The 20,033-nt window shown below is 33.4% G+C and overlaps 1 protein-coding gene across 1 annotated transcript; it reads left to right on the top strand.

Annotated features, from left to right (window-relative positions):
* Positions 1 to 631: 631 nt before the first annotated feature.
* LOC105322690 (cholinesterase) lies at positions 632 to 18,530 on the top strand. The gene is made up of 11 exons (XM_011421536.4): positions 632 to 925; positions 2,661 to 2,816; positions 2,969 to 3,131; positions 4,799 to 4,984; positions 5,228 to 5,436; positions 8,196 to 8,361; positions 10,587 to 10,762; positions 10,884 to 11,010; positions 12,222 to 12,384; positions 13,370 to 13,551; positions 16,450 to 18,530. Exons 1-11 carry the CDS (start codon positions 704 to 706, stop codon positions 16,593 to 16,595), a joined length of 1,896 nt encoding a protein of 631 aa, XP_011419838.3. The 5' UTR covers positions 632 to 703; the 3' UTR covers positions 16,596 to 18,530.
* Positions 18,531 to 20,033: the final 1,503 nt, after the last annotated feature.

Raw genomic sequence — 20,033 nt, 5'->3', positions numbered from 1 at the left:
TTCAATGTACCTCCATATATTTTGAGACAAAGTTACAACTTAAATTAATTTACTATTTTATGGACTCAAACCTTAATTCATGGTGTTTGTTCTATAGAATCACATCTTAGCAAAAAGATTTGGTAAAATAAATCATGTATGGTCATATGGTTGACGGATTACTTTTCACGCTATACGCCAAGTACGCCCTAAAAAATTCTGTAAAAAGTAAAAATCACATTTTGCTACAGTTTTCTGCCTAGATCTGTCAACAATGTTAGATATCATTTAAACATTAATTAATTGACGATTAATTAAATTCGAAATGGGTCGATTTCAGAAAGATTTTCTTTATGAATGTTGTGTAATTATGAAATAATAATCCTTTTGTTATGATTATATTATAAAATAAAATAATATTCATGTAAAATATAATGATCATATTCGCAATGAAAACAAAACGTGAGGAGTGAGATACATTAAACAGAAAATTTTACTTTATATTTATATATTCTGAAATTTTCAAAATATATTACGGATATATTCTGAAAATTTCTATGAGATTAGCCGATTATTAACGATTAAAAAAAAAAATCTCGATCTGTCCCGGCTTTTGTTTTGCCCCGGCCCGTTTTTACCAACACTCGAGTCTGTTTTTTACCTTACGTTGAACCACTTCCGCTATGAATCAAGCTTTCGATATTTTAAACATTTACACTAAAAAATGCAATTTTTGAGTATTTTGTGTGTTTTTGTGTGTGTGATAACTATTTCTGAGTGTAGGGATAGCGTTATAGTGCATACAAAACATGGGGCTGTCGAAGGGTTTGCCATTCCTTCACAGTATGCTGCTAAACACAAAAAACACATCAATGTTTTCCTTGGAATTCCATATGCAAAGCGACCAATAGAATACAACAATGATCCAAGGCTTTATCGATTTAAGGTAAGTTTTTGTCTTCTACATTGAAAATAGAATGAGAAATAAACGTTGAGCCGTGGACGTATTTGTGGCACTGGAGCAGTAAACGTCTACAGTAATCGGGGAATGTTTTGGTCACAATGGAACAGCTAGAAAGAATAATCTTACCATGACCAGGCTACGATCAGGTCACAGTAAGACATGGTAAGAATTCGTCCCATATACTTGCAATGTAGCAGCCGTGAAGCTGAACAGCTCTGCCTCGATTTTAAGTCTGTTAAAAATAATCTGATAGGGAAAATAACATTTTTATACATTACAAACCTTTTTGAACATGCATATGTAGTTTTATCCACAAAATATCCATTTAATGAGTTGTACCAAGGCATTTTGTTAAAATAAACGTTTGAATTTGCCTGCCATTTTGTTGGAAATCGCACTCGGAATGTCTCAAATTTTATCATTAACATGGCGACCATAAACATTTTCGAACGTGACATTAAAAGTGGCAGCGATTTCGTTGCAAAAACAGTTAATGTGGTAATATGAGATTATAAAAGAGCAACATTTTAGGTAATTAATATAATTTTTTTATTTGCTACAAAGCGAGTATATGGGACAAATTCTATCATTAAACCAGGTCCGTAGGACATCTGTCATTTTAATGATAGAACATTCTATCTATGGAACAGCATGTATACTCATCCCCAAGTTTCTACCTCCACCAATTTTTGCATAATTTCTCAATATACAGAAATACCTTTGTACCCAAATTATTAGAATGAAAAAAAAATGAGATTATCTCTTTTGAACTGTCCCCCCTACCGCCTCAGGTTAATAAATAACACAGCTAGCTAGCCAAAAATAAAAAGTCTATGGGAATGTTGCATTGGAAAAGACATAAAAGTACCTGAATATTGTGCATGGTGTCCCAAGTACACCCAAATGGAGAAAAGATGTAAAAATTTCCCATTTTGAATCTCCGTACAATATGTCTGTTTTTGTACCTGTGAAATTCTCTGGGTTGAACCAGAATATTATGATATGTTATCAACGTAATGATATAATGGTTAGCCACACAATGGGTATAGTCCACTAATGCATTTTCCATATGTGGTAATGTTAACGTTATGGTTCATAGCTCCGGCCCTAATTTTCGTTCAGCAACAAGGGACCTCTTGAATGAAAGCTCATCAAATTGTCTCTTTCCTGTTAAAATTTCGTGGTTTGAAGTCTGATTCGTTTTCCGCCAAAATGCGTCTGTATTGAAAAACTCTGAAAATGAAAGTAAAAGTAGGGAATTTCTCAGTTTTGGAAAGGGTGTACATCAAACAATTTCATTTCTTTTCTTCAAATGATAATTCAATTTTGACACTTGTTTTTAAAATTGCAAATCCTCTTTTCTGACATGTGTCAAGCATTCTGATTTAAAATGTCCCAATAAATGTATATACACTCTGCAAGTACAGGGACTATTTTGCTTAAAAGCACTACTTTGTTGTCCTACCAATTCTAAAAATAGTTAGAGGGATATACCCAAATAGGGTAACTATAAACAACAATGTATTAAGTAATTTGTGTCCTTTAGACAGCTATGGTGTTCCATATGTTTGTATGGAACATTTGGTTTAAGTCATATCAATATTCTACAATATTTTAGATATAAGCATGATAAGTAATCTATCTATCTCTCTCACACATATATACACATTATACACAATGGTAACTTTAAACTTATATGTTTCACCATTTACTTAAGAAACCAGAGCGGCCCTTTTGGGAGGGTATATGGGATGCAACAGCATACAAACCAGCATGTCCACAACACCTGTGGTATGTGAAGGAGACAGTTCCAAACATGGGAAATGCCAATATGAGCGAGGACTGTCTCTACATGAATATTTTTGCACCAAGGGTAAGAAAAACAGACACATTTGATTTGATCGTTAGAATTTTTAGAGTGGTTTTCATCTGCAGCATGTTTTTCAATTCAAGTTAAGTAGAATAATGAAATACATGTACCGTACATACAAAGGTGTATCTGTTTCTTGATTTGATTTTGTTTAGAATACAGAAGAGATCCCAAGTAACAGCCCCACACTGTACCCTGTAATGGTGTTTATCCATGGTGGAGGGTACGTGATGGGATCCTCCCACCAGTATCCTGGAGTCTTCATGGCAGAGAGAGATGTGGTAGTAGTGACCTTTAACTACAGGCTAGGACCACTGGGTAGGGCACTCAGCACAATATTTTGTCTTGCACACATTTATACTATAGAGATGTTTGAGGGAAGTGTGACAACATTATACAAATAGTGCCTGTTAAAAGTGTTTGGGAGGGTAACAGTTGAAAATGATACCCTGAGTAAACTATTATCAACTTCCACTGCGCGTTGTTTGACAATGGTTAACGAGGGGTGTCAATTTCAACTGTTACCCTCCCAAACAGGCACTATATTTATTTTGTTATACTGAATATCACAATTTTAGATAAATTTTACTGCGTTTATATAGAAATGATGTTAAATCTACGGCAAACCGTACGCCCATAATTTACATGCATGTAACAATTCGTTGTGTTACCCATTGCCAAGTGTGTTGCTATAGCTGAGGGTAATAGAATGGATTATCAACTGTGTCTAAACCAATCAGATTTCAGTATTTAACATGAAAGTATGATAATATCATTTATTAATTATGGGTTGGCTTGCTTCTGATGAGAGTGGAGGGATTGAGAGTGAGAGATCCCATCTACTTTGACTTAAGGAGTCTCGGGGGAGAATGTTTCAAACATACGATTTCCTTTAAATTTTTTACAGTGAAATGTCAACTTATGAGTAAACTATGTGAAAAATATAAAGTAAACTGACCGGATAGTTTATCTGTTTCTCGCGCTCAAATTTTGGTCGTATGTCCGATTCATCACCGACATTTTATATAGGATTATACAGGAAAATGAGGGTTTTCATTTTCAATTTCTTATTTAAAAATTACAAACATACGATTTTCTTTAAATTTTCGGCAATGGAAGGTTAACTATAAGTAAACTTTTTGCCAAATTAAAACGAAATTGAGCGGATGGTTTTTAGGCTCTCCGTCATCATAGTTTGATCCTACAAACGTGCCGTGCCAGCCATTTTACATTATAGAATTGTATTAAACAAAAGGATGTTTACGAATCAAATTTAATTTATTTGTATTAGAAGAAAAAATACATTTCCACTCACACAGAACGTAGAAAGGTCGCGTATATGTTTTTATTTTGCAAATTATAGTTTTGATTTTAATTATTGACGCTGTAATAGAAAATGCACGACGTTAATTTTTGTCAATTGTTTCGTTAGAGTCTCAACTGACGTGATCCTAAGACGTTGACTCTGACGACAATAATGTCGATTTTGAAGAAGCAGCGAAAAAATTAAAATACTTCTGACATTATTCTAACGATTCATTTCACTTAAAATAATTTTTTGATGAGTAATTTTTCTGAAATAAAAACGTTACATGATAACCTGTATCATTGAACATTTTACTTTAAATTTGTGTTTTACAACAGTTATGCGCAATACCCTGCGCAGAGGGCGCAAAATTTTAACCCCGCTACCGACCTTAAGGATTTCTATAGTGTATCACAAAGGAACAATATTACAAATCTAATTTTAGTTAAATTAGGAAAAAATTATATCCTTATTTGTCCCATTCTATAAATATGCTTGAAATTTATAAATATGCTGCTTGCATTTATTGACTTTATAAGTAAGATGTTATTTTGATTAGAATAAGGGTTTTTGCTACATAAATTTAAAAAATGTACTTAATCTGTTTTGTACATGTGTGTTTGAAATTGTATGTCAATGCACCAGTAATGCAATTTAAATGCCATTGGTTTTTCTGCAGGATTTTTAAGCACAAACGATGCCAATTCTCCAGGAAACTACGGAATGTGGGACCAGTTAAGAGCTTTAGAGTTTGTCAGAGAAAACATTCGGAGTTTCCGGGGAAACCCCGGCATCGTCACAATTTTTGGTCAAAATACAGGGGCATCTAGTGTTGGTTTACAGATTTTGTCTCCTAGATCTGTCAGTAAGTGTATTAATACTGGTAATAATTATAGATCATGATCATTTATAAACAGTTACGTTGGGTATTATAGTGTGAATGTAATTCGATAAATTACAGTAGAATACACATAGCAACAATATGCAAGCTTTGCTTATTGTATAGTTAACTGTGAACTGAACAGCTCTATACGATTAATTTAAAATACATCAATACATACAATGTATATGAGTGAAAGGTTGCTTCATCGTTAAAATAACTTTTCAGATCTCTTTCAACGTGCAATCATGCAGAGTGGTTCAGACAGGAGTGAGTGGGCGATCATTAAGTCTAACAATGATGCCCAGCACTATGCCAAGGAGCTAGCACGGGAGCTTGGCTGTCCAACTGGGGACACATATAGACTGACCAAATGTCTCACAGAACACAGGTCATACGGAGAAATTGTAAACGCCTCGTCAAAAGTCAGATTAAAGGTTGGTATACAGGTTTTTAGAAGAATAATCATGTTAGGTTATCGTAAAGTGAATGTAATAACCAATATTAGCTTTGTAAAAATTTTCACATGAACATTGTGAAGATTTTAAGATAAATTCATTTTCAGGTGAAGAAAGTATATGTATATGTAATTTGAAAAAATTAATCAAAAGTAGGACTTGGTATTTGGGGGGGGGGGGGGGGGGATTTGGTATTGCCATATATTGTGATATATCCAGCAATTTTGGACAGAGTTACGCCCCTTGGTTTTAGAAAAATTCCAATAATTTTCTTTGCAGAGGTCTTCAAGGGGGAGGGGCATAAGTGTTTCACAAAAATCTCTTGATTATCAAGATTTAATTTTTTTTTAATGTAAAGAGACTGTTATATGTTATTTTTTATGTATAAAAAATTTTGTTTATACATATAAAACAATAATTTTCATGTGTATATTTTCATTCTTCATGTAATGTGTGGTCTACATGTATTTAGGTTTAAACAGTCATTTGCTGGATATTATTTTATAGTCAACAATGTAGGATTTGTTTTATACTTTATATGCAAACAAGCTTGGTCACTCTGTAGTAGTTATTTTTAGACCAGGCAGTGGGTCCCTAATTATTGCAGATACCTAAATTCCATGTCCAAATTAGGTAATGCATTGCATAATGGGCAGCTACATCTCTGGTGGTCAGCCACCACGTGATTCTCTTATCTTAGCAGTATTAAGTTTCAGTAACTACTTGTAGCATCATTCCTTTGTCCGGACTCTAGCTAAGCAGACGCATTGTGTTTTTAATTATCCCACCCACCATCCCCATGCTTCACCTTTTGTATGCTTTAGATAAGACATTTGTATTTTAATTTGTTCTCAATGCAGTCGTTGGGGCTCTCACAATTAATTGTAAAAAAAATTTAAATTTTTTTTTTCTTTTCTTTTTTTTTAAACTGGCCTGGGCCTGGTTACCCCCAATTCAGATAAATTTCTATGCATTATGTAATTAGTTATATCTACCCGCTGGTGTCAACCCGGGTCCCTGCATTTAAACCTGATGGTGTCAACCCAGGTTCCATCCCTTAAATCCCGATGGTGTCAACCCGGGAACCATTCCTTAAATCCCGATGGTGTCAACCCGGGAAATACTCTTTAAATCCCGATGGTGTCAACCCGGGAACCATTATTTACCCGACGGTGTCAACCCGGGTTTCTTAAGTTACAGCTAATAATTTCCTGATGGTGTCAACCCAGGAGTTTTTCAGTTTTATATGTGAGTAGCCCCCGAGAAGGCCAAATATGTTGTATTTTGTGTGATTTTTAATCTATGCTTTGTCAGTAGATTTATTTGTTGTGCTTTTGTTGGTGTTTAATAATTGTAAAGTATTTTCATGTGTAGGTTTAATAAATTGTTCAACATACTTTGATTTGCTCTTGATATATGTATAAATGATCGATTTATAATTTTATATTCAAAATTCATTTGCACTATAAGTCTATATCAAATAAAAGAATAAAACATTTTTGTTCTTAATATATAAACTTAGAAAATTATATGATTTATCATTCAGCAAACCAAAGTAGTCAGTATATTAGGTACATTTGGTACAATGCATTTAAGGTGGTCAACTGATCTGGTGAAAAAAGGAAATTAAACGTGTGCAACAATTAATGTATTTATAGTTATTACATGTACCGGGTACATGACATGAACGTTTTGACTGATTGTGTCAACTTGCAGGGATACATAATCTGCTGCAACAGGGCCTACTTCAAATTCTTTACAATGTATTAAGAATATTAGCATGTCAACTTTTTTTGGCTCTAGGGAATCTCTTTGAGCAGTCACAATATCACAATCTACGACCTTCCTTTTGTGTTTGGAACAATTACAAATGCATCAGCAATTTTTAATTCAAATCAGAATTTTGGAATAGTGAGCCCATAATGAAATTCTGAGCCCAATTAATTAAAATGATATACCAGTATTGAAATATATATCGCAATACATGTACCTGAATACAGGTATTATTGCACAGCCCAAATCAAAAGTATATAAAAGTTTTATTGGAAATTTGAACACTGTCACCCTATCTTAAATTTGAACTGAAGTGATATATATATGTGTTAGTGTGCTTGCGTGCGTGCGTAAACACTTTTTTCAGCCAATTTTATCAAAAGTTGGGGTGCGTATTATACATAGAAACAAAATTTTATCCCATTTTTTTAGAGAGTGTTTCTGGATACTGCTGGAGAATGACTGCTGATATAGCATGTTATGCAAGGTGAATGAGTGTAAAAAAAACCTAATTTTTCAGAAATACCTTATTCTTAATTTAACTTCCATGTATTAGAATATTTATCCACTCAGACTACTGTTTCTGGCATCAAACAAGTACTTGGTAGTGTATTTCCAATTATGTAACCAGCCACCTGTTGACTCGTTGCATGGTCGATGTTTGTTTAACAATTTCTTGTGAAGCATGCACCTGTGTCATGTCAGATTTCACAGGTTGTTCGAGTGCAAGAAAATTGACAATAATTATGATGTGATTATTTAGTTTGTGTTCTGTCTTGCAGTTAAATGTTATTGTTTTACATTGACACTGTCAAAAATAGATCAATTATTTGTACCAAATGAATATACAAAGTTTTATTTGAATGACATCTGGATCAAATTATAAACAAAGTTTCCCATTACTGACATCAGTGTTTGATGCTGGCCCAATAAAAATTTTAATATTTTGTCATGAATCTTTTCAGCCTGGGTCAGTCGGGAATCCTTGGGGACCAGTGGTTGATGGGTCGCTGGTTGGGACAGTTGATGCATTCCTACCAGATAGTCCCAAATTCATGAGAGAAACGGGCAATTTTAAGCGAATTGTCGTGATGGCAGGACTAAACAAAGATGATGGTTCATTCTTCATCCGTAAGTAACCCCATGACACACATTTAAAGTTCAAAGTCCTTCTGAGACAGCTAGGAAATATCTCACACTTGATAAGTAACCATTTTCTCTCATTATACCCCCACTCCGAAGGAGAGGGGGTATACTGTTTTACCCTTGTGTGTCTGTCTGTCTGTCCGTCCGTCCGTCCGTCCGTCTGTCCGTCCGTCTGTCTGTCTGTCTGTCTGTCTGTCCGTCCGTAACAAAAATTTCTGTCGCATTTATCTCAGGAACTATTTATCGCAGATGCTTGAAATTTTTACACAGTGTTGGTTAAGGCATGCCATATCGTGGGATATATTTTTGTACCAATCGGACGTCAACTTCCTGTTAAATGACGACTTTGCTTATTTTTTAACCAAAATTTTCATACAAATTTTCGTCAAAGATTTCTCAGCAACTATTTATCGGAGATGCTTGAAATTTTTACACAATATTTATATAGGCATGCCATATCGTGGGATGTATTTTTGTACCAATCGGACGTCAACTTCCTGTTAAATGACGACTTTGTTTATTTTTAGCAAAAATTTTCAAACAAATTTTTGTCAAAGAATTCTCAGCAACTGTTTATCGCAGATGCTTGAAATTTTTACACAGTATTTGTATAGGCATGCCATATCGTGGGATATATTTTTGCACCAATCAGACGTCAACTTCCTGTAAATGACGACTTTGTTTATTTTTAGCAAAAATTTTTAAACAAATTTTTGTCAAAGAATTCTCAGCAACTGTTTATCGCAGATGCTTGAAATTTTTACACAGTATTTGTATAGGCATGCTTTATCGTGGGATGTATTTTTGTACTAATCGGACGTCAACTTCCTGTTTAATAAGTACTTTGTTTATTTTTAGCCAAAATTTTCAAACAAATTTCTGTCAATGATTTCTCAGCAACTGTTTATCGCAGATGCTTGAAATTTTTACACAGTGTTTGTTAAGGCATGCCATATCGTTGGATTTATTTTTGTACCAATCGGACGTCAACTTCCTGTTAAATGAGTACTTTGTTTATTTTAGCCCAAATTTTCAAACAAATTTTCCTCAAAGATTTCTCAGCAGCTATTTATCGCAGATGCTTGAAATTTTAACACACTATTTGTTTAGGCATACCATATTGTGGGATATATTTCTGTACCAATCGGATGCCAGCTTTCTGTTAAATGTCGACTTTGCTTATTTTGCATATTCACATCAGAGCGGGGGTATCACTAGTGAGCATTGGCTCACAGATATCTTGTTTGTTTTCAAGGCTATCAAGTTATTTTCTGTATATCTTTGCCGTGCAAGAAAGTATATATTTCTATTGTTGATGAAATATATCTTTGGAAAAATAATGGCTCCAAAAATGAATAAAAGCTATACATTCTATAATTTGCGTCAATTTTGAGTGACAGTGAAAATGCATATGTTTCTTTACTGATATAAGTTCCATTTATTCTGTAGATTACAATGGTGAATTCTATCTCATTACAAAGATATAGACTTTTAATTGTTCATTTTCCTGCCTGGAAAATAGTGCTTTTTCATGAATTTTGATGAAAGAAGAGCCACATTTACACACAAAACCTTTCTTGAAAGTTAACTTATATGGGAAATTTATTTTCTATCACAGTCTTGCAACTTTTCAATATCAGGTCATGCACTCTTTCAGTTTTTTGCCAAAATTACAGGTTTTATAGTCCTTTTTGAAATATTTCAGGCAGGAAGGTGGTTGTCCTTACAGTATTATAATTTTTATACTCCAGAATGAAACTTAATTAAATGCATATATGAGATTCCTGGACAAGTTTGTGTATGGGCATGGTACTCGGGTGACTGTTAAGGCCTATTGGCCTCTTGTTATTGTTTAAAATTTGATATCTTTGTTATGGGATTGAATTGAGCATTGTAATTTACAGCATAAAGGTAACTTTTATGAGTAATCAAACACATGCTTTTTCCCACCATTCATAATTGACACAAATTATAGCGTGTATAGCTTTAAACATGTAGAATTTGTATGAGATGGAAACTGTGCATATTTAGCATCTTCGCTAGCCAAGGGTTTTCGGTCCACTTTGCTCCCGGGAGCAAAGTGGACCGAAAACCCTTGGCTAGCAAAGATGATGTTTAGTGGTATTTTTTATATCATACAGATATACATTGAGAATACATAAAATAAAGCATACGAATGTGAAATTATGGATTTGTGTATCGTTTTTCAGCCAATTTACCTACACTCGACGAAGGAGTACAGAAAATCCAATTTGACAATATTGTCAATGAATTTTTGAGTGACAGAGGAGTAAAAGATAGTGTCACCAAAGAGGCCATGATCTTTCAATACAAATACTGGCCACAACCACAAAATCAGACCATGATACTGCATAAGACTATTGATGTGAGTGCTGTGTGTTAACTTCTTTAAATATTATTCATGAATTTAGAACTAATGCTTCTGTGAAAAATCTAGGGTCGGTGTTAAATGAAACATTTCTGAATTGTTTTCTTTTCTATATCAGATGATGTCGGACTATCTGTTTGGTACTGGAATGAACGAAGCTATGAAATGGCAGACTGTCCACAACAAGACTTTTTTTTATGTCTTTAACTACTTCTCCTGGAATGACTACCTTCCATATTACAGAGGTATTTCACAAGTTGAAATTGAAAAGGCTCAAATTTTCTTAAATTTCAATGTCTGATCATTGATTTTAAATTCAAAAATTGTTATGTTTATCTTCATATACATGTATCTTTTACAAATGATGAAAAACTAATGGAAATAATTTAGTAGACAATGTGTTGTGTATCGTTTTCATTGTTAAAATCGATTATTTTTTGGACTTTGTTATTTTCACAAGTACAGTCATCATAGTTTTCTTTGCTAAGGTTCTTTAAATAGACACTATAGCTAGTTTTCTCATTTTGGTTTAACTTACCGTATTTCTTTTTTAAACACACTTCAATAAAAGAATAGAAGATGTTCATGTACTGAAAGTTCAAATCTTTTTACTGAAATTATAAGCTCGTGATTGCTTGTTAAAGATGTTCTGGATATCAAAAGGACTGTATGCAGTATTACATATTTCTTATCTAGCCATCCCCCCTTTCCTAAAATTAAAGATCTATAATGTGCTTTAAAACAAAAGGTTAAAGATAGTTGAAGTCATATTGAATAAAAGTAAGTGTGGAAAAGGTTGTCACCACAGTGATGTCAAAATGTAGAAATGACTTCATGAAGGTTGTCATTTTTTGATAAAATGTTTTGGAGCATTGTTTTTTGATAAATTAATGTTTTGGAGCAAAATACAAGTGTTTTTTGACTATTTTTTTACTGGAAAACATCACCTGCATGCTGGCTTAAGTACCATATTTAACTATGATCTGTATAAGTCTATGAAAAAAAAATACTCTGGAATCATTTAATTTCGTGGGGGCCAATTTTCGTGGATTGCTTAAATTTTACAGGTTCGTGGGGGCGTAATTTCGTGTATTCTCTTAAACCTTTATGGCTTTATTACCCTAATTTATTAATTCGTGGAGGATGTTAATTCGTGGATTAGAGGTACCCACGAATTCCATGAAAATTGAGCCGCCACGAAATCTAATGATTTCACAGAATGCTAAAATCGTACTTGAGCAGACTTGTGCTCTATACTATCAAAGGCAGTATTTACTACAGAAAATCAGTTTTTTTAATGAAAATTATTCACATTATTACTAAGAGAAGAAAAAATGCGAGTAAATGTTTAATTTTTGCAAGTAAAAAAAAATTCCACCAGTTAAAATTTGCAGGTGGTTATAAAAAAAGTGAATTTCAATCCCTGACATCTTCATGGCTATTTTTGTTTCTGTAGGAGTGGCACATGGACAAGAACTCCAGTACATTTTTGGCTTCCCATTCATCAACCAGACCTACATAGACTTGCTGGGGGTGTATCCTCGTCAGCAGTATGACTACGCTGACAGAAACATGAGCGAATACATGATGAGTCTGTGGACTAATTTCTCCTCATACGGGTGAGATGTAATACACTGACCAAACAATTCTCTTTTCTCTTGTTTCTTACCATTCATTAAACTTTTTTAATAGGTCACCTAAGGTGACTTTAATATTGCAATCGGTCTTCTTCAGTCATCGTGCAACATATGTTGTCCTTTAACGATTTTACATTTTGAACTTCTTCTTGAAAACTACAAGGCCAATTGTTACCATTTTTAGTTTGGAGCATTTCTAGTGGTTATAAACTATAATGGTTCATGAAGCCCTCTACCAAAATTGTGAAATTCATGCCCTCTGGGTCAGGGGTTCAGGCCAAATTGGCCATATGCTGGAAATGTACTAAACCTTCAATAACCATCTTCTCTACTCCCATATATAATTTAGAAAAACTAAGTGCATGGTTATGATGTTCATGAAAGCCTGTACTTAAATTGTGAAATTCATGACCCTTGAATTAGGGATTCAGGCCCGAGGGTGAGGCCAAATTGAGACCAACACTGGGGCCTCGAGCTTGATCAAGAGGGGCTCAAATTTTATATTGGAAAAATGTTTAAAAATGTTCTTTTCAAGAACTACAATGCTCCAATTTGTGATACCATATATCAGGTATTTTCTGCGGTTTGAAATTTTTTTTGGTTTGGGCCCAAAAAGGTTATATTCTGCTATTTCTTTCCAATTTCTGCGATTAAATTAGAGCGCTAAAAATAAATTTAAACAATGCAATTGTAACAAATGTTGACTCTGTCTTTATGCATTTTTCTTGACTCTGCTCGGGGTATTGCCGCCGATACTATATGTAATGAGGATGTTAATAACTCATTATGTAATCAGCCAGTCCGTGGTACATTTACATGTACTAGTATTCCTTAATGTCAAAGTAATTACCCTATTTAATATGACATTTAATATAGTAATTCTGATGTAAAAAAAGAATTAAATTTCTCTCAAATATCTGTACGAATATGCCAAAATTAACTAAAATACCTTTTCCTTTATTTGCAGAGATCCCACACCTAGGCGATTTAATCTGAATTATTTTAAGAATACAACATGGCGGGAATACAATATATACAATCATAGCTACTTTTACATTAGTAACTCATCCTATAATTACACCAACTACCGACAGAAGGACTTTGGATTTTGGGCCAGCTATTTCCCTCAGCTAGCATCTCGACCAGGAAGTAAGTCAGGCACTGACTAGTAAATTGTGTTCTTTTGATTACTAATTAAACATGAGAAATTATCATCTGAAAGGGATCCCTTGCAGATTTTAACTTAAATTCACTTAGGTCTTCTTATATCAACTCTTCTTAAAAATAACAATACAATCTTATGTGTCTGAAATTTTTAAAAAATGACAAATTATGCAGCCATATGACTCGTAATATATACCGGTAGTCCTTTTGAATCAAAATTTTCAACCTTTTTATCTGTATCTTTTTAATATTTGATATTTTATTAAGACATGGCTCGAACTTCGATGTATATAACAAATGTGGTAGTGAATTTAAATGATCAAGATTTTGTAATGCATTATAGAAGCAAAGTTATTGTTCGTAACAAGATCTCTCTTGAAAAAAAAAATCATTGTCACGCCTATTGGTGACGTAAGTAGGGATTTTTAGGGGCCAAAGTCCTCAAACTTGGACAGAGTATATCTTGAGAAGGAGATAAATTTTATCAAGCATTGTAGAAGCAAACATGTTTGTATTGATAATTCTTATTATACCCCCGCTCCGAAGGAAAGGGGGTATACTGTTTTACCCTTGTGTGTCTGTCTGTCTGTCTGTCCGTCCGTAACAAAAATTTCTGTCGCATTTATCTCAGCAACTATTTATCGCAGATGCTTGAAATTTTAACACAGTGTTTATTATAGCATGCCATATCGTGGGATATATTTTTGTACCAATCGGACGTCAACTTCCTGTTAAATGACGACTTTGCTTATTTTTTAACCAAAATTTTCAAACAAATTTTCGTCAAAGATTTCTCAGCAACTGTTTATCGCAGATGCTTGAAATTTTTACACAGTATTTGTATAGGCATGCCATATCGTGGGATATATTTTTGTACCAATCAGATGTCAACTTCCTGTTAAATGACGACTTTGTTTATTTTTTGCCAAAATTTTCAAACAAATTTTCGTCAAAGATTTCTCAGCAACTGTTTATCGCAGATGCTTGAAATTTTTACACACTATTTGTTTTGGCATGCCATATTGTGGGATGTATTTTTGTATCAATCGGACTTCAACTTCCTGTTAAATGATGACTTTGTTTATTTTTTGCCAAAATTTTCAAACAAATTTCCGTCAAAGAATTCTCAGCAACTATTTATCGCAGATGCTTGAAATTTTAACACACTATTTGTTTTGGCATGCCATATTGTGGGATATATTTTTGTATCAATCGGACTTCATCTTCCTGTTAAATGATGACTTTGCCTATTTTTTAACCAAAATTTTCAAACAAATTTCCGTCAAAGATTTCTCAGCAACTATTTATCGCAGATGCTTGAAATTTTTACACAATATTTGTATAGGCATGCCATATCGTGGGATATATTTCTGTACCAATCGGGTGTTAAATGACGACTTTGTTTATTTTTAGCCAAAATTTTCAAACAAATTTCCGTCAAAGATTTCTCAGCAGCTATTTATCGCAGATGCTTGAAATTTTAACACACAATTTGTTTTGGCATGCTATATTGTGGGATTTATTTTTGTATCAATTGGACGTCAACTTCCTGTTAAATAATGACTTTGTTTATTTATTGCCAAAATTTTCAAACAAATTTCCATCAAAGATTTCTCAGCAGCTATTTATCGGAGATGCTTGAAATTTTTACACAGTGTTTGTTTTGGCATGCCATATCGTGGGATATATTTTTGTACCAATCGGATGTCATCTTCCTGTTAAATGAGTACTTTGTTTATTTTAGCCAAAATTTTAAAACAAATTTCCGTCAAAGATTTCTCAGCAGCTATTTATCGCAGATGCTTGAAATTTTAACACACTATTTGTTTAGGCATGCCATATTGTGGAATATATTTCTGTACCAATCGGATGCCAGCTTTCTGTTAAATGTCGAGTCTGCTTATTTTGCATATTCACATCAGAGCGGGGGTATCACTAGTGAGCATTGGCTCACAGATATCTTGTTGATTACCCTTATTGAAATACATGTCTGTCCCCATTAAGAATCTTCACGGCTGGCTTCTTAAATATTTGATCACTTTTATTTTTAAAATGAACAACAATTTTGGATAGAATTGTTGGGATACTAGAATTCTTGGGATATCAAGAAAAAAGGGGTTGCCCCTTGAATTAGATGCCAAGAGACTCATAAACTCAATTAAAAATAACTTTAAAACAATCAATATTTTGTAATGCATTATAGAATTTCAACAAATTTTCCAATATACCGGTACATTCAGAGGTCACTAGCTAGGTCATTGACAGTTATTTGATAGTGAAAAAATTGCAGTGCAATAGTAGGGCTACAGTGTGCAATGAGTAAGTTTTTTGTTCCTATTAGAGGAATTTTTTCACCCATTAGTAAGCGGTATCCTTAAAAGGCAATATAGAAGAAAAGATGCTCAAATGATGTGGTTATTTATGCAACCAACATATTGATAAATCATCCCGATAAGGTCAGCCCCTAAAACATTCTTTTCCAAATATTTCAAGAATGGTTAAAAATTTCTAAACAATTGTTGAACAACTTTGATATCAATAAAAAGTGGCCAGCCCATCAAATATGGGGCCAAGAGGGGGTCTAATGTCTTTCATAGCTTCAAAGTCAAGGTTTTTATATAACATTCTGAAAATCACACGGAGGACCCCATTGTTGCTTGCAACGAGATTGTGTCTAGTTTACAATATATTTGGAAAAGAAGTGGATACCGGTAAATCTTATTGCTCTGTAGAGATGTACAACATGATTTTGGATAGGAATACATGTACATCTTGGATAAATCATATTTCGAGAATCAATGTTCTTCTTTTGTCACACTATAACATGTACATTATCTTGTTAACAAATGTACATATTACATGTATGCATTTTGCTCCTTGCAGGTTCAGCCACATCATCCCCCATAATAGAAACGAATGACAATTTCCAGATATCAACGTGGTCCCTCACAGCTCTGTCATCGTTGTTGGTAATCATCATTATAGCCCTGTGTATTGTCAACCACAGAAATAGAGACAAAGACTACTGACACACTCACAGTGGGGGGGGGGGGGGTTCTAGAGACAATTACTTTTGAACACTCACAGTGTTTTCCAAAGATATTATTGAGATTTTTTTTTAAAATTCATGTTCTTTTGTTGATTCACGTAAAATGTGATTTTACATGTAGTGTAATTTGTATATTGGACTTTTTATGTACTAATCTTATACATATCATACCATGCTCAGTGAATTTTTTATTATCAAAATGAATGAAAAAATGGGTTGTAGCAATACTAGTATTCAGCAATGTGTATATAACCTCATTTTAACCCCAATATCTTAGACATTCCAATATTGTTGTGTACATATTTATGGTAAAAAAAAATCTATTTTATATATATGTACATGTACATATGTAGATCATGAAACATATCAATTTATATTATTATATTTTATAACTGCATTGACTTGTTTATCATGCTAATGCAATGTTATTATACATGTACTCTCTACAATTTTGTAGTTAGAGTATGAGCTGATTTAATGTCTAATTTTTTATGAACATTTTTATTTGATTTAATGTACATGTAATATATTGTTGTATATTTTTATGGATTCAAATTGTATATACACTTGTGATTAATTTTTCTTAAGGTGGTATTGGACACCTCCACATTGTGAGGTTCTTTCTGTTAAATGATTTTGGTCAAATTTTATTTATCATTTTTATTGTTTATAATGCTTTAGAAATGCATTTCTAATGATCAACCAAAATTTGAGTATCAGTCGTAGATTTAACAGCAGGATACAGAGCTAACACTTCTTTGTTATGTAATAATGTTTAATAAACCAGTAAACATTCTTTTTCAAGCTGATTTATCTCTCTTCTAATTCGTTTTAAGCATAAAAAATAGTTTCTAGCGTTTATCACATTCATTTTAGATCTTACTCTGGAATATTTATTTCCACTTTCAAAACATAAACAAAAGCTTTGTTTACATGACAGAATTGCGAGCTCTGTGTCTCGCTTATAATACGATGAATGACACTCAAGTTTTGGTTGACCGTTAGAAATGTCTTATGGAAGCATTAAAAACATTAAAACCAAAATATAATTTTTGACCAAAATCGTGACCATGCCCCTGTTACGAAGAATATTGACCCGGGTTGAAAATTGACAATGGGGCCATTTTTCAACGTTGGAAATTGAAAACAAAAGGTTGTGAAATTTATACTCGGGGTAATTTTTCAACAGTTTGAAAAAGGTGTTTCTAAAATCTGATGACCTCGACACGTTGAAAACTGACCCTTTTGAAAATTGAGTCCAACTTTAGTCAACTGAACTGGAATTTGCTCTAACCGGTTTTAATGTTCATGTATTTTCATAAAAGCTTCAGTTTAAACATTTTAATTCTTTCATTCTGTCCGATACATATATGGACGAAGCTGATTTTCTTTAAGTTCATTGCACACTGATAATATTTTCACCAATGTCTACAGTACACTTAGAGGGTTCTTCAATCTATTTGTCTGATTACAGTCATTTAATATTAAAACTGAAAATTTGGTTAATATTCATTTAACAATGTTAAAAAATCTTCTGAATGAGACGGGCGAGTAGGGCTAGCAATTGTTTGGATATAGACTTGATTTTCATTCCATCACGGTACAGAATTTAAAGGTCACCAAGGACGGATTAATTATTAGTCTTTAATATCAGAATTTGTTGTTGTTTTAAGGAAAAAAGTTAATTGTTTTCAAGTGTACTAGAGCAGAATACATATTAATGTCTCTATTTTCTTGAGCGCTAGCAACTACGTTGGTCTTCTTTACTTGAATACGCATGCCAGACTTCATGGTTAGGCATTCTGGGAATACTGTACTTCTGTAGATTAACTGTGCCATGTGAACTTTGTTATATTATCTATATACATGTATATGATCTAAAGTTTTGTGTTTTATAATAAATGCCAAAAAGTAACTGTAGCTTAGTTTTTATAATGCCAAGTTTCCTTAAAAATTATATAAATAGCTCGGAAAACAATTTTGGGTGTGTTTTCCGAGCATACCGGAACATCTAATAGAATACGATTGCTACAAAACAGTACCAATGTTCTACTGATCTTGAAAATTTTCACCCTGAAATTGAAATTACAGTAAATACAGAATAATTAAAGCTTAGTTCATGAGCTACGCCATCGCCGATGTGAAGCTGACTCTAGATTCACAATTCTATAAAGATATACTTCCACCCCACTCCAACACAATTCCAGTGCACCACTGTGCCTTCCTATTAATAATAAATTGATTCAGAAAATTAAATTATAATTTCACTATAAGTACTAAGGTTACAACTGTTATGGGAAATGAATTTTTAAACAACGCTATATTTCCTGGGGTTTTTATACCCCCTGCAAACGTAGTTTGGGGGGTATATATAGGAATCACCTTGTCCGTCTGTCTGTGCAAAATTTGTGTCTGGTCCATATCTTTCTTATGGAGAAACATTGGAAGTTCTTACTTCACACAAAGATTGCTTCTGACCTAAGGGTGTGTCATGACCTTGACCCAAGGTCATTTGGTCAAGGTCACTGGCAGAAAAAGTGCAAAATTCGTGTCCGGTCCATATCTTTTTTATGGAGAAACATTGGAAGTTCTTTCTTCACACAAAAATTGCTTATGACCTAAGGATGTGTCGTGAGCTTGACCAAAGGTCATTTGGGCAAGGTCACTGGCAGAAAACGTGCAAAATTCGTGTCCGGTCCATATATTTCTTATGAAGAAACATTGGAAATTCTTACTTCACACAAAGATTGCTTATGACCTAAGAGTGTGTCATGACCTTCAACCAAGGTCATTTGGGTAAGGTCACTGGCAGAAAAGTGCAAAATTCGTGTCCGTTCCATATTTTTCTTATGGAGAAACATTGGAAGTTCTTACTTCACACAAAGATTGCTTATGACCTAAGGGTGTGTCATTACCTTCAACCAAGGTCATTCGGAAAAGGTCAAGGACCAAAATTATCACCTCATAATACTCAAAGAATGATTCCTTATTCCTTACGTACATCACGTACAAAATTAGAATCAATGGACAGCTGGTTCGAATTTTTTATTCGCACACGCCTTGCCAGTACAGTAAGAAAGCCCATTGAGCTCATCTTCGTAGGTAGAAAAATATTTCGCGAATAAACACGAATCTTTCGATAATTAAAGCGTTATTTTCGCGATATAACGCGTTACTTTTGCAAATAAACGCTTAACTCTCGCGAAAAAAAGGAAAATTGTAAGTAAAAACGTATGAACTTTAATGAAGAACAATGACTGAAAACAAACACATTTTAGTTTTAAATAAATATATATTATTCATTGTTATTATATCATCCGTTTTACGTTGATATATCAAAACAAATTTGTCTTTTTTTTATATATGGATATAAATAAATCTTATTAAACTTCTTAAAACTGTTAGATGTTCCAAGTAC

This window comes from Magallana gigas, chromosome 5, assembly GCF_963853765.1.
Source record: "Magallana gigas chromosome 5, xbMagGiga1.1, whole genome shotgun sequence".
NCBI lineage: Eukaryota > Metazoa > Mollusca > Bivalvia > Ostreida > Ostreidae > Magallana > Magallana gigas.
The sequence above is the reverse complement of the archived record's forward strand: the minus strand, read 5'-3'. Positions and strand labels throughout refer to the sequence as shown.